The 15,850-nt window shown below is 37.8% G+C and overlaps 1 protein-coding gene across 2 annotated transcripts in view; it reads right to left on the minus strand.

Moving 5' to 3' along the window:
- Positions 1-15,850, minus strand: part of C6 (complement C6) — a 90,023-nt gene that overhangs the window by 11,720 nt on the left and 62,453 nt on the right. For both annotated transcript variants that reach the window (XM_082650269.1, XM_082650268.1), the window contains exons 16-17: positions 14,884-14,974; positions 5,679-5,920 (exon numbers count right to left, since the gene is read on the minus strand). In XM_082650269.1, the coding sequence (XP_082506395.1) occupies positions 5,679-5,920; positions 14,884-14,974 (333 nt within the window). The remainder of the gene's footprint in view (positions 1-5,678; positions 5,921-14,883; positions 14,975-15,850) is intronic.

Below are 15,850 nucleotides of genomic sequence, written 5' to 3' on the forward strand. Positions count from 1 at the left end.
TCAGAATAGCAGAATAACTGAGGCAGAAGAACGGATAAGTGACCTGGAAGACAGAAAGGTGGAATTCACAGTTGTGGAGCAGAATAAAAAAAAAGAATGAAAAGAAATGAAGACAGCCTAAGAGACCTGTGGGACAACATTAAACACAACAACATTCACGTCATAGGGTCCCAGAAGGAGAAGAGAGAGAGAAAGGACCCGAGAAAATATTTGAAGAGATTATAGTTGAAAACTTCCCTAACATGGGAAAGGAAATAGCCACCCAAGTCCAGGAAGTGCAGTGAGTCCCACACAGGATAAACCCAAGGGGAAACACACCGAGACACATACTCATCAAACTGGCAAAACTTAAAGACAAAGAAAAATTATTGAAAGCAGCAAGGGAAAAATGACAAATAACATAGAAGGTAACTCCCATAAGGTTAAGAGCTAATTTCTCAGCAGAAACTCTACAAGCCGGAAGGGAGTGGCATGACATATTTAAAGTGATGAAAGGGAAGAACCTACAACCAAGATTACTCTACGCGGCAAGGATCCCATTAGGATTCGATGGAGAAATCAAAAGCTTTACAGACAAGCAAAAGCTAAGGGAAATCAGCACCACAAAACCAGCTCTAGAACAAAGGCTAAAGGAACTTCTCTAAGTGGGAAACAAAAGAGAAGAAAAGGACCTACAAAAGCAAACCCAAAACAATTAAGAAAATGGTAATAGCAACATATGTATTGATAATTACCTTAAACGTGAATGGATTAAATGCTCCAACCAAAAGACAGAGGCTCACTGAATGGATACAAACACAAGACCCATATATGTGCTGTCTACAACAGACCCACTTCAGACCTAGGGATACATACAGACTGAAACTGAGGGGATGGAAAAAGATATTCCATGCAAATGGATATCAAAAGAAAGCTGGAGTAGTGCTACTCCTATCAGATAAAATAGACTTTAAAATAAAGAATGTTACAAGAGACAAGGAAGGACACTACATAATTATCAAGGGATCAATTCAAGAAGAAGATATAACAATTATATATGCAACCAACACAGGAGAACCTCAATACATATGGCAACTGCTAACAGCTGTAAAAGAGGAAATCGACAGTAACACAATAATAGTGGGGGACTTTAACACCTCACTTACACCAATGGACAGATCATCCAAACAGAAAATTAGTAAGAAAGCAAGGGCTTTAAATGATACAATAGACCAGGTAGATTTAATTGACATTTAGAAGAAATTCCATCCAAAAACAGCAGATTACACTTTCTTCTCAAGTGCACATGGAACATTCTCCAGGATAGATCACATCTTTGGTCACAAATCAAGCCTCAGTAAATTTAAGAAAAATGAAATCATATCAGGCATCTTTTCTGACCACAACGCTATGAGATTAGAAATCAATTACAGAGAACAGAACGTAAAAAACACAAACACATGGAGTCTAAGCAATACATTACTAAATAACCAAGAGTTCACTGAAGAAATCAAAAAATACCTAGAGGCAAATGACAATGAAAATACGATGATCCAAAACCTATGGGATGCAGCAAAAGCAGTTCTAAGAGGGAAGTTTATAGCTATACAAGCCTACCTCAAGAAACAAGAAAATCTCAAATAAAAAAATCTAACGTTACACCTAAAATACCTAGAGAAAGAAGAACAAACAAAACCAAAGTTAGCAGAAGGAAAGAAGTCATAAAGACCAGAGCAGAAATAAATGAAATAGAAACAAAGAAAACAATAGCAAAGATCAATAAAACTAAAAGCTGGTTCTTTGAGAAGATAAACAAAATTGATAAACCATTAGCCAGAGTCATCAAGATAAAGAGGGAGAGGACTGAAATCGATAAAATTAGAAAATGAAAAAGAAGTCTTAACAGACACCGCAGAAATACAAAGCATCCTAAGAGACTACTATAAGCAACTCCATGCCAATAAAATGGACAACCTGGCAGAAATGGACAAATTCTTAGAAAGGTATACTTTCGAAGACTTAACCAGGAAGAAATAGAAAATATGAACAGACCAATCACAAGCACTGAAATTGAAACTCTGATTAAAAATCTTCCAACAAACAAAAGTCCAGGACCAGATGGCTTCACAGGTGAATTCTATCAACCATTTAGAGAAGAGCTAACACCATCCTTCTCAAACTCTTTCAAAAAGTTGCAGAGGAAGGAACACTCCCAAACTCATTCTATGAGGCCACCATCACCCTGATACCAGAACCAGACAAGTATACTAGAAAAAAAGAAAATTACAGACCAATATAACTGATGAATATAGATGCAAAAATCCTCAACAAAATACTAGCAAACAGAATACAACAACACATTAAAAGGATCATACACCATGATCAAGTGGGATTTATCCCAGGGGTGTAAGGATTCTTCAATATATGCAAATCAATCAATGTGATACACCATATTAACAAATTGAAGAATAAAAACCATATGATCATCTCAATAGATGCAGGAAAAGCTTTTGACAAAATTCAACACCGATTTATGATAAAACTCTCCAGAAAGTGGGCATAGAGGGAACCTACCTCAACATATTAAAGGCTATATACAATAAAACCCACAACAAACGTTATTCTCAATGGTGAAAAACTGAAAGCATTTCATCTGAAATCAGGAACAAGACAAGGATGTCCACTGTTGCCACTATTATTCAACATAGTTTTGGAAGTCCTATCCACGCCAGTCAGAGAATAAAAAGAAATATAATGAATCCAAATTGGAAAAAAGACATAAAACTATCACTGTTTGGTGATGACATGATACTATTCATAGAGAATCATAAAGATGCTACCAGAAAACTACTAGAGCTAATCAATGCATTTGGTAAAGTAGCGGGATACAAAATTAATGCACAGAAATCTCTTGCATTCCTATACACTAATGATGAAAAATCTGAAAGAGAAATTAAGGAAACACTCCCATTTACCATTGCAACAAAAAGAATAAAATATCTAGGAATAACCCTACCTAAGGAGACAAAAGACCTGTATGCAGAAAACTATAAGACACTGATGAAAGAAATCAAAGATGATACAAACAGATGGAGAGATATACCATGTTCTTGGATTGGAATAATCAATATTATGAAAATGACTATACTACCCAAAGCAATCTACAGATTCAATGCAATCCCTATCAAATTACCAATGGCATTTTTTACAGAACTAGAACAAAAAATCTTAAAATTTGTATGGAGACAAAAAAGACCCCAAATAACCAAAGCAGTCTTGAGGGAAACAAATGGAGCTGGAGGAATCAGACTCCCTGACTTCAGACTATACTACAAAGCTAAAGTAACCAAGCCAATATGCTACTGGCACAAAAACAGAAATATAGATAAATGGAACAGGATAGAAAGCCCAGAGATAAACCCACTCACCTATGGTCAACTAATCTATGAAAAAGAGGAAAGGATATACAATGCAGAAAAGACAGCCTCTTCAATAAATTGTGCTGGGAAGACTGGAGAGCTACATGTAAAAGAATGAAATTAGAACACTCCCTAACACCATACACAAAAATAAACACTAAATGGATTAGAGACCTGTATGTAAGACCGGACAGTATAAAACTCTTAGAGGAAAACATAGGCAGAGCACTCTTTGACATAAATCACAGCACGATCTTTTGTGATCCACCTCCTAGAGTAATGGAAATAAAAACAAAAATAAGCAAATGGGACGTAATGAAACTTAAAGGCTTTTGCAAAGCAAACTACAAACAAGATGAAAAGACAACCCTCAGAATGGGAGAAAATATTTGCCATCGAATCAATGGACAAAGGATTAATCTCTAAAATATATAAACTGCTCATGCAGCTCAATATTCAAACAACAAACAACCCAATCCAAAAATGGGCAGAAGACCTAAATAGACATTTCTCCAAAGAAGACATACAGATGGCCAAGAAGCACATGAAAAGCTGCTCAGCATCACTAATTAGTAGAGAAATGCAAATCAAAACTACAATGAGGTGTCACCTCACACCTCACACCATCATCAGAAAATCTACAAACAAGAAATGCTGGAGAAGGTGTGGAGAAAAGGGAACCCTCTTGCATTGTTGGTGGGAATGTAAATTGATACAGCCACTATGGAGAACAGTATGGAGGTTCCTTAAAAAACTAAAAACAGAATTACCACATGACCCAGCAATCCCATTACTGGGCATATACCCAGAGAAAACCATAATTCAAAAAGACACATGCACCCCAATGTTCATTGCAGCACTATTTACAAGAGCCAGGTCATAGAAGCAACCTAAATGCCCATTGACAGATGAATCAATAAAGACAAGTGGTACATATATACAATGGAATATTACTCAGCCATAAAAAAGAACGAAATTGTGTCATTTGTAGAGATGTGGATGAATCTAGAGACTGTCATACAGAGTGAAGTAAGTCAGAAAGAGAAAAACAAATGTCGTATATTAACGCATATATGTGGAACCTAGAAAAATGGTACAGATGAACCGGTTTGCAGGGCAGAAATTGAGACACAGATGTAGAGAACAAACATATGGACACCAAGGGGGGAAAGCGGTGTTGGGGGTGGTGGTGTGATGAATTTGGAGATTGGGATTGACTTATATACACTAATATGTATGAAATGGATGTCTAATAAGAACCTGCTGTATAAAAAAATAATTAAAATTAAATTTAAAAAAGAAAATTGTGTGGCAGAATAACATATTATGACATGGAAATAGTTTCATGATATATTTAGTGAAAAACAGCAATATATAAAATAAGATGTAGTAGATGATCCTATTTTTTAAAAAATTTGTAATATAATCAATGCCACCTCTGAGGTGTGTGAGGCCCCAGGGACATTTTTTTAATGGGGTGCCTCTTTATATAAATGATTAAAGTCACTTCAAATTAGTGTCAGCACCATCCTAGCTGTCTGATCTCAAGCAATTTGGAGAAAGACTACCTTGCTGGCCAGTGGCTCACCAGGCTTCTCTCTGGGAATGAGGTCTAGCTGTGAGTGAGGGATGACTCTACAGGTGGAGTCCCAGAGCTCCTTGGAACATCTGGTTGACCCCATGCCTGGTGGGGGAGAAAAGCAGGAGAGGGTAGGAGAATGTCCCACAAGGAAGAAACAGGGCCTTGGCCCATGAGGGTCTGTGTGTGGGCTCAAGACATCCTGCCTATATAACCCTGCCAACCTGGGGTGATTCCAGGCACTGCAAGAGGACTTCAAAAAATTTGAGGCAGATGCTTCTGGTAATTGGTATCCATGTCTAGGCTCAGGGCACTGTACCTGTGCTGGCCCCAGCTGGTTCCAACTGCCAGAAGAAACTTAGACAATTTTGATAAAGGCCCTCCAAAGCTGGGGATGGGGAAGAAGAGTACCTAAAGCATAGATCAGGATGGGTGTTCTTCTTACTGGGGTCTAAGGGTGGGACTGATTATGTATGTGCAGAAAAAGATTGGAGAGATTTACACCAAAATTATGGATGGGCTGGGTTCTACTTTTCCCTTCTATTTCAATCAATTCATAAATTTTTTTTACAATGAAAAGAATTATTTTTGATTAAGGAAAGTTATTTTAAAGAAAGAATGTATAAATGCAAGTAAGATATACTAGTTGAGATGAAGGTTAAGTGAGAGCTTTTCCAGTATGGGTCACTGCTGGAGCTTACCTGAACATTTTTCCCAGTCGTAGCAGGTGTCATAGCCACAGGATTCTTTCTTTGTGCTACTGGATGAAAGTTTTGTCCTTTCAAGACCCCATTCTAGCTGTGGACCGTCTTGGCATGAACCAATATGTAGAAAATGGAGTTGCTGATTGTTTAAACAGTTCTCGGCCAAAAACTTACAAGCGGTTGAAGTAAAGTGATGACTGGAGCGAGTATCAAGCACACAGATATCTTCTGAATAAAGGCTGTCCAAGAGAGGAAAGCAAGCATATATGAAGACTAGAAAAGAAGAGATGGCGTGCAGCCAACTCATATGTTAACTTACCACCCAGCTATTCTTTCCCCCAATTTCTCTCCTTTCAGGCTCTCATTTTATCTGGCATGCATTGGGATTCCTCTTTCTAAAATTTCACTTTAAGCATGGTACTACTCCCAATTGCCTTCAAATTAAAGTCTGAATTATTAAATTCTGATGATCAAAATCTTCCATATTTTGACCCAATCAACTTTTCTTTCTAGAATCATTTTTCCATCCTCCTTAATCCCTCTTTATCATCTGAAAATTTGACAATTTTCTAAACTAATAAGATTATTGTTCCTTTGCTACCATGCCAAGCCCTACTCAATCAATGTCGTATTGTCTCTCCTCTCTGCCTGTCTGCATCCAGATCAATTCCTGGCTACATTTTGAAGCTAATCCTGATCGACCTAGCCGATGGTAGCCTGTACCTCCTCTGAACACTTTTTTAACACTTATTAATTGTAATACAAGAGTCTTATATATAATTTTATATATATATAATTTTATATATATATATATATATATAATTATATAGCTTTGTAAGTGTGTTTGTATTGTGGTTAAGAACATGAGCTTTTAAGTCAATTAATCCCTGGGTAACTTGCTAAATCTAAGTAAATGGATGGGTCCTGCTAACAAAAGGTTAGCCATAGTCCTTCTCTTGCTGAGAGGACAAGAACGCCTTGATTACTCCAAATATGAGTTTCTTCTCTAATGTCAACTTTAGAGTTAACAATCAGTGCACCAGTATGTAAAATTGTTTCCAGGAACTGAAGCCCATAGCTGAGAACAAAAGGCCACTCTCTGAGAACTTAAGCTGTGGGGTCAGTCACTCTCAGAAACATCCTCAATGCCATATAAAAGAGGACTGAGGAGTATAGAAAGGGACTAGAGAGGTAAGACTGAGCTGAAATTCAGACAGTTCCAGAGGACAGTCTGTATTCTCATGGTTGGGTATTGCAAAGATAAAGATAGAAGTTTCCTCTGGGTTAAATGGACAATGGGAACATTTTAAGTACTCCCTTAAAAGGCCATTTGCTGGGTGAGGGGACCCCAGCTGCAAGAAACTCATACAAAGTGGACCACTTGTGGTTAATACTGAGGAGGGTAGATAGAGCCATCCTTGGGTTGAATTCTATCAGTGGAATGTTACAGAAAAAGACCCTGTAGTGTTCTCATAAATAAATAAACAAACAAATTAATGTGTCCCTACAAGTGTTTGTTCACTTGTAGCTCAGAGGAATGTGGGAGCGAATCAGTGTTAAAAGTGAAAAAAAAAAGTTGGTGCAAAGAAATAGAAGAAAAATTTAAAAGTAACAATTATGGACACACAGTTTTAAAGATGAAAATTGCCTTAGAACAGTCTGCATTGTTTAAAATATATATTTCAAAGTAAAAAAAAGTGAAATATCACAGCTGGGCACAGTCTGTTGGCTTCCTACTCCGTTATTCATTCTCTCCCTCAGTCATGTAACTCTAATTTTATTCAAAAACGCTTTTGCTTCTAGCCAAAGAACTGCATTTCATAGCCTCCCTTGCAGGTCCACCGGGCCACGTGAATAAGAGAAGAGTAATGAGATGGACGCCATGATAATTTTCCCAGGAACTCTCCTTAAAAAGAGAGACTGTGTCCATTTCTGGTCTTCCTTCCTTTGTACTCCAGCAGGGAAGTCTTGGATCATGAAATAAATTTAAGAATGTCAGAAAAGAAAACTGTACTTTGATAAAAATAAATAAATAAGTAAAGTATCAGTTATACTTCAATAAAAAATAAATTATGAATATTAGATTTTAAAAAAATGAGTGGCAGAACAGAAAGCAGGAAGGAGAAGCAGTCCTATCTGAAATGAGAGAATCACCAGACCATCCCTAGACTGCCTTCCCCCGCATTTATTTTGTGAGATAGAGAAACAAAACTTTACCTTAAGCTAATGTTATTTCGGATTAAATTCCCCTGAAAGCATCCCTTAAATTAATAAGCACCCTTGACATGCCAGGGTTAGTTCATGTAAAAAAAGGCAGTTATAACAGCAGAGAGTCGTGGCAGCCATATAAGGATATATCATTTTTCATCAAGCTCTCTGCCACCACATGAAAGACTAATCTCACAAAGGGATGTGTGTGTGTGTGTGTGTGTGTGTGTGTGTGAAGTCCATGCTCACACCTCTTTCTCTACTCCAAGCTTTTGGAGGCACAAACTTGCCCTATATTTAGGGGGAAGAGAAAGCCTTTGATATACATGAGTTTGATTTTAAACTGGACAGGAATGAGTCTTTAACATCAGAATGAGACTATTTTTTTTTTAAACATCTTTATTGGAGTATAATGGCGTTACAATGTTGTGTTAGTTTCTGCCGTATAACAGGGTGAATCAGCTATACGTATACGTATACCCCCATACCCCCTCTCGTGCCTCTCCCTCGCACCCTCCCTATCCCACCCTTCTAGATGGTCACAGAGCACAGAGCTGATCTCCCTGGGCTATGCAGCTGCTTCCCACTAGCTATCTGTTTTACATTTGGTAGTGTATATATGTCCATGCCTCTCTCTCACTTCGTCCCAGCTTACCCTTCCCCCTCCCCGTGTCCTCAATTACATTCTCTACGTCTGCGTCTTTATTCCTGTTCTGTCCCTAGATTCTTTAGAACCTTTTTTTTTTTTATTCCATATATATGTGTCAGCATGCGGTATCTTTCACTTTCTGACTTACTTCACTCTGTATGACAGCCTCTAGGTCCATCCACCTCACTACAAAAAACTCAATTTCATTTCTTTTTATGGCTGAGTAATATTCCATGGTATATATGTGCCACATCTTCTTTATCCATTCATCTGTTGATGGAAACTTAGGTTGCTTCCTTTTCCTGGCTATTGTAAAGAGAGCTGCAATGAACATTGTGGTACATGACTCTTTTTGAATTATGGTTTTCTCAGGGTATATGCTCAGTAGTGGGATAGCTGGGTCATATGGTAGTTCTATTTTAGTGTTTTAGGACCCTCTATACTGTTCTCCATAGAGGCTGTATCAATTTATATTCCCACCAACAGTGCAAGAGGGCTCCCTTTTCTCCACACCCTCTCCAGGATTTATTGTTTGTAAATTTCTTGATGATGACCATTCTGACCCGTGTGAGGTAAGGCCTCATTGTAGTTTTGATTTTCATTTCTCTGATGATCAGTGATGTTGAGCATCCTTTCATGTGCTTGTTGGCAATCTGTATATCTTCTTTGGAGAAATGTCTATTTAGGTCTTCTGCCCATTTTTGGATTAGGTTGTTTGTTTTTTTGAGCTCCTTGTAAATTCTGGAGATTAATCCTTTGTCAGCTGCTTCATTTGCAAATATTTTCTCGCATTCTGACGGTTGTCTTTTCATCTTGTTTATAGTTTCCTTTGCTATGCAAAAGCTTTGAAGTTTCATTAGGACCCATTTGTTTACTTTTGTTTTTATTTCCATTTCTCTAGGAGGTGGGTCAAAAAGGATCTTGCTGTGATTTATGTCATAGGGTATTCTGCCTATGTTTTCCTCCAAGAGTTTTACAGTGTCTGGCCTTACATTTAGGTCTTTAATCCATTTTGAGTTTATTTTTGTGTATGGTGTTAGGGAGTGTTCTAATTTCATTCTTTTACATGTAGCTGTCCAATTTTCCCAGCACCGCTTATTGAAGAGGCTGTCCTTTCTCCACTGTATATTCCTGCCTCCTTTACCAAAGATAAGGTGACCATATGTACGTGGGTTTATCTCTGGGCTTTCTATCCTGTTCCATTGATCTATATTTCTGTTTTTGTGCCAGTACTATACTGTATTGATTACTGTAACTTTGTAGTATAATCTGAAGTCAGGGAGTCTGATTCCTCCAGCTCCATTTTTCTTTCTCAAGTTTGCTTTGTCTATTCAAGGTCTTTTGTGTTTTCATACAAATTGTGAAATTTTTTATTCTTGTTCTGTGAAAAATGCCGTTGGTGGTTTGATAGTGATTGCATTGAATCTGTAGATTGCTTTGGGTAGTAGAGTTATTTTCACAATGTTGATTCTTCCAATCCAGGAACATGGTAAATCTCTCCATCTGTTTGTATCATCTTTAATTTCTTTCATCAGTGTCTTATAGTTTTCTGCATACAGGTGTTTTGTCTCCTTAGGTAGGTTTATTCCTATGTATTTTATTCTTTTTGTTGCAATGGTAAATGGGAGTGTTTCCTTAATTTCTCTTCCAGATTTTTCATCATTAGTGTATAGGAATGCAAAAGATTTCTGTGCATTAAAGTAGTATCCTGCTACTTTACCGAATTCATTGATTAGCTCTAGTCATTTTCTAGTAGCATCTTTAGGATTCTGTAAATATAGTATCATTTCATCTGCAAATAGTGACAGTTTTGCTTCTTCTTTTCCGATTTGGATTCCTTTTATTTCTTTTTCTTCTCTGATTGCTGTGGCTAAAACTTCCAAAACTATGTTGAATAATAGTGGTGAGAGTGGGCAAACTTGACTTGTTCCTGATCTTAGAGGAAATGGTTTCAGTTTTTCATGATTGAGAATGATATTGGCTATGGATTTGTCATATATGACCTTTATTATGTTGAGGTAAGTTCCCTCTATGCCTACTTTCTGGAGGGTTTTTTTTTTTTGTCATAAATGGGTGTTGAATTTTGTCGAAAGCTTTTCCTGCATCTATTGAGATTATCGTGTTGTTTTATCTTTCATTTTGTTAATATGGTGTATCACATTGACTGATTTGCGTATATTGAAGAATCCTTGCATTCCTGGGATAAACCCCACTTGATCATGGGGTATGATCCTTTTAATGTGCTACTGTATTCTGTTTGCTAGTATTACATTGAGGATTTTTGCATGTATGTTCATCAGTGATATTGGCCTGTAGTTTTCTTATTTTGTGACATCTTTGTCTGGTTTTGGTATCAGGGTGATGGTGGCCTCGTAGAGTGAGTTTGGGAGTGTTCGTCCCTCTGCTATATTTTGGACCAGTTTGAGAAGGATAAGTGTTAGCTCTTCTGTAAATGTTTGATAGAATTTGCCTGTGAAGCCATCTGGTCCTGGACTTTTGTTTGTTGGAAGATTTTTAATCACAGTTTCAGTTTCAGTGCCTGTGATTGGTCTGTTTATATTTTCTATTTCTTCCTTGTTCAGTTTTGGGATGTTGTGCTTTCCTAAGAATTTGTCCATTTCTTCCAGGTTGTCCATTTTATTGGCATATAGCTGCTTGTCATAATCTCTCATGATCCTTTGTATTTCTGCAGTGTCAGTTGTTATCTCTCCTTTTTCATTTCTAATTCTTTTGACTTGAGTTTTCTCCCTTTTTTTCTTGATGAGTCTGGCTAATGGTTTATCACTTTTGTTTATCTTCTCAAATAACCAGCTTTTAGTTTTATTGATCTTTGTTATTGTTTCCTTCATGTCTATTTCATTTATTTCTGATGTATTCTTTATGATTTCTTTCCTTCTGCTAACTGGTTTTTTTGTTCTTCTTTCTGTAATTGCTTTTGGTGTAAGGTTATGTTGTTTATTTGAGTTGTTTCTTGTTTCTTGAGGTAGGCTTGTATTGCTATAAACTTCCCTCTTAGAACTGCTTTTGCTGCATCCTGTAGGTTTTGGATCATCATGTTTTCATCGTCATTTGTTTCTAAGTATTTTTTGATTTCCTCTTTGATTTCTTCAGTGATCTCTTGATTATTTAGTAGTGTATTGTTTAGCCTCCATGTGTTTGTATTTTTTACAGATTTTTTTTTCCTGTAATTGATATCTAGTCTCATAACATTGTGGTCAGAAAAGATACTTGATATGTTTTCAATTTTCTTAAATTTACCAAGGCTTGTTTTGTGACCCAAGGTATGGTCTATCCTGGAAAATATTCCATGAGCACTTGAGAAGAAAGTGTATTCTATTGTGTTTGGAAAGAATATCCTATAAATATAAATTAAGTCCATTTTGTTTAATGTGTCATTTAAATCTTGTTTTTCCTTATTTATTTTCATTTTGGATCATCTGTCCATTGGTGAAAGTGGGATGTTAAAATCCCCTACTATGATTGTGTTACTGTCTATTTCCCCTTTTATGGCTGTTAGCATTTGCCTTATGTATTGAGGTGTTCCTCTGTTGAGTGCATAAATATTTACAATTGTTATATCTTCTTCTTGGAGTGATCCCTTGATCATTATGTAGTGTCCTTCTTTGTCTCTTGTAATAGTCTTCATTTTAAAGTCTATTTTGTCTAATATGAGAATTGGTACTCCAGCTTTCTTTTGATTTCCATTTGCATGTAATATCTCTTTCCATCCCCTCACTTTGTCTGTATGTGTCCTGAGGGGTGAAGTGGGTCTCTTGTAGACAGCATATATATGGGTCTTGTTTTTTATCCATTCAGCCAGTCTATGTCTTTTGTTTGGATCATTTAATCCATTTACATTTAAGGTAGTTATCAATATATATGTTCCTATTATCATTTTCCTAACTGTTTGGAGTTTGTTATTGTAGGTCTTTTCCTTTTCTTGTGTCTCCTGCCCAGAGAAGTTCCTTTAGCATTTGTTGTAAAGGTGATTTGGTGGTGCTGAATTATCTTAGCTTTTGCTTGTCTGTAAAGGTTTTAATTTCTCCATCCAATCTGAATGAGATCCTTGCTCGGTAGAGTAATCTTGGTTGTAGGTTTTTCCCTTTTATCCCTTAAAAATGTCCTGCCACTTCTGGCTTGCAGAATTTCTGCTGAAAATTTAGCTCTTAACCTTATGGGGATACCTTGTATGTTATTTGTTGCTTTTCCCTTACTGCTTTTATTATTTTTTCTTTGTATTTAATTTTCGATAGTTTGTTAATATGTGTCTTGGCATGTTTCTCCTTGGATTTATTCTGTATGGGACTCTCTGTGCTTCCTGGACTTTATTTCCTTTGCCATGTTAGGGAAGTTTTCAACTATAATCCCTTCAAATGTTTTCTCAGACCCTTTCTTTTTCTCTTCTTCTTCTGGGACACATATAATTCAAATGCTGGTGCATTTAATGTTGTCCCAGAGGTCCCTGAGACTGTCTTCAGTTCTTTTCATTCTTTTTTTCTTTATTCTGCTCTGTGGTAGTTATTTCCACTATTTTATCTTCCAGGTCACTTATCCATTCTTCTACCTCAGTCATTCTGCTATTGATACCTTCTATAGTATTTTTAATTTCATTTATTGTGTTGTTCATCATTGCTTGTTTGCTCTTTAATTTTTCTAGATCCTTGTTAAATGTTTTGTATTTTCTCCATTATATTTCCAAGATTTTGGATCATCTTTACTATTATTACTCTGAATTCTTTTTCAGGTATACTGTCTATGTCCTCTTCATTTGTTTGGTCTGCTGGGTTTTTACCTTGCTACTTCATCTGCTGCATATTTCTCTGTCTTCTCATTTTGTTTAACTTACTGTGTTTGGGGTCTCTTTTTCCCAGGCTGCAGGTTTGTAGTTCCCGTTCTTTTTGGTATCTGCCACCATTGGGTGAGGTTGGTTCAGTGGGTTGTGTAGGCTTCCTGATGGAGGGGACTGGTGTCTGTGTTCTGGTGGATGAGGCTGGATCTTGTCTTTCTGGTGGGCAGGGCTGCTTCCAGCAGTGTGTTTTAGGGTGTCTGTGAACTTAGTATGATTTTAGGCAGCCTCTTTGCTAATGGGTGGGGTTGTGTTCCTGTCTTGCTAGTTGTTTGGCATGAGGTGTCCAGCACTGGAGCTTGCTGGCCGTTGGGTGGAGCTGGGTCTTAGGACTGAGGCAGAGATCTCTGGGAGAGCTCTCACCTATTGATATTACATGGTGCCGGGAGGTGTCTCGTGGTTCAATGTCCTGAACTCAGGTCTCCCACCTCTGAGGCTCAGGCCTTACCCCCGGCTGGAGCAGCAAGACCCTGTCAGCCACATGGCTCAGAAGAAAAGGGAGAAAAAAAGGAAACAAAGAAAAAAATAAAATAAAATAAAAATGTTTTTAAAATAAAAATATTAATAAAATTTAAAAAGTAATAAAAAAAGGGAGCAACCAAACCAATAAACAAATCCACCAATGATAACAAGCACTAAAAATTATACTAGGATAAACATAAAAATCAGAAACTAGTCAGTCACATACAGCAATCCCCAAGTCTACGGTTGTTCCCAAAGTCCACCTCCTCAATATGGGATGATTCCTTGTCTATTCAGGTATTCCAGAGATGCAGGTACATCAAGTTGATTGTGGAGATTTAATCCGCTGCTCCTTAGGCTGCTGGGAGAAATTTCCCTTTCTCTCGTTTGTTTGCACAGCTCCTGGGGTTCAGCTTTGGATTTGGCCCCACCTCTTCATGTATGTTGCCTTCTGGCATCTGTTCTTCACCCAGACAGGACGGAGTTAAACGAGTGGCTGATTATGGTGCTCTGGCTCACTCAGGCTGGGGCGACGGGGGGGTACAGAATGAGGGGCGTGCCTGTGGTGGCAGAGGCTGGCATGATGTTGCACCAGCCTGAGGCACACCTTGTATTCTCTCGGGGAAGTTGTCCCTCGATCATGGGACCCTGGCAGTGGCGGGCTGCACAGGCTCCCAGGACAGGAGATGTGCATAGTGACCTGTGCTTGCACATAGGATTCTTGGTGGGTGCAGCAGCAGCCTTAGCGCTTCATGCCCATCTCTGGTGTCCGCACTGATAGTTGCAGCTCGTGCCCGCAGAATGAGACTGTTTTAGTAACAAAAGCCATGCAAACTTAGTGGACAAGGGTGAGAGGCAATTAAGAAAGCTTGCTACCAAGTGGGGAAGGAAGAATTCAACAGAGCATAGGGAGTATTGGTTATGTGAAGAATTAATATGCTTTGTGTTCATGGTTCAAGAAGCCTAGCTCCTCCATTAAGTTGGTTACACTAGACTGGTTTTCCATTTCTAAACAGAGTCCATAGAGTATCTCTTACCCACAGTCTTCTTCTGGAGACATGCAGATGCATTCAGATCCCAACTGTTTTTGTCCTGGTTGACAATTGCCTTTTAAGAGTTCCAAGGTATCTGAATCAAAAGAAAATGAAGATAAGAACAATGCACACCATGGATTTCAAGTGATAAGTTTGAATTTAGGAGAAAAGGCAGTGGTGAAAAGTTCTCATTTATCTTTTGGAGTTAGAGCATTCATTTTGGCTTTTCCAAATATGTTGTCATGAAATAGTCCATCTGAAAGGTCCTTTTTAGCTCTAGGAGCTGTCGTTTTCCAACCTAGAACTGCTGCTAAGTTCAGAGAACTAAAGAAAATGGAATTGGTGAAATTTTTGCTCATTTGTTATTCAAACATTTATTGAGCGATTATGATTTCCCAGCACCGCCATAGGTTCTGGGGATAGTGGGTTGAGAAAAATTTGACCCAGATCCCATGCTCTCAGAGCTTCTAGTCTTGTGGAGCAGACAGACATTAATCAAAAAAACACACTATATACATAGAATTGCTGCTGTTATTAGTGCTATTGAAGAGAAAGCATATAATCAAGAAAATTGATGTAGCCAGGAAGGTTATGAACAGTAAAATGGGAAGAGAAAAGGGAGTGTGTTTGAAGCAAAGGCAATAGCAGGCATAAACATGGTCAAAAGAGAGGTAATGTGTGACTTTCTTGGAACTGTAAGAAAGCCAGGGAAACAAGGGCATGGAAAACGTAAGGCCAGAGAGATGGCTGTGTGGCAGACTGTGTAGGGTCATAAAGGGCTTTCAAAGGATTTTTCTCTTATTTTATAAGCAGTGGCAAGTCTTTGATAGGTTTTAGCAGGGGGTGGTGTGACAAAATCAGGTCTGGATTTGGAAAAGAAGTTAATTTTGGTTTCTCTGTGGAGAATGAATTTGGAGAGGCATGGTGGTCAAGAGAATAGACAATTTATGAGGTTATTATAGTAGTTTGG

The sequence above is a fragment of the Grampus griseus genome (assembly GCF_964374135.1).
Source record: "Grampus griseus genome assembly, chromosome: 3".
Lineage (NCBI taxonomy): Eukaryota > Metazoa > Chordata > Mammalia > Artiodactyla > Delphinidae > Grampus > Grampus griseus.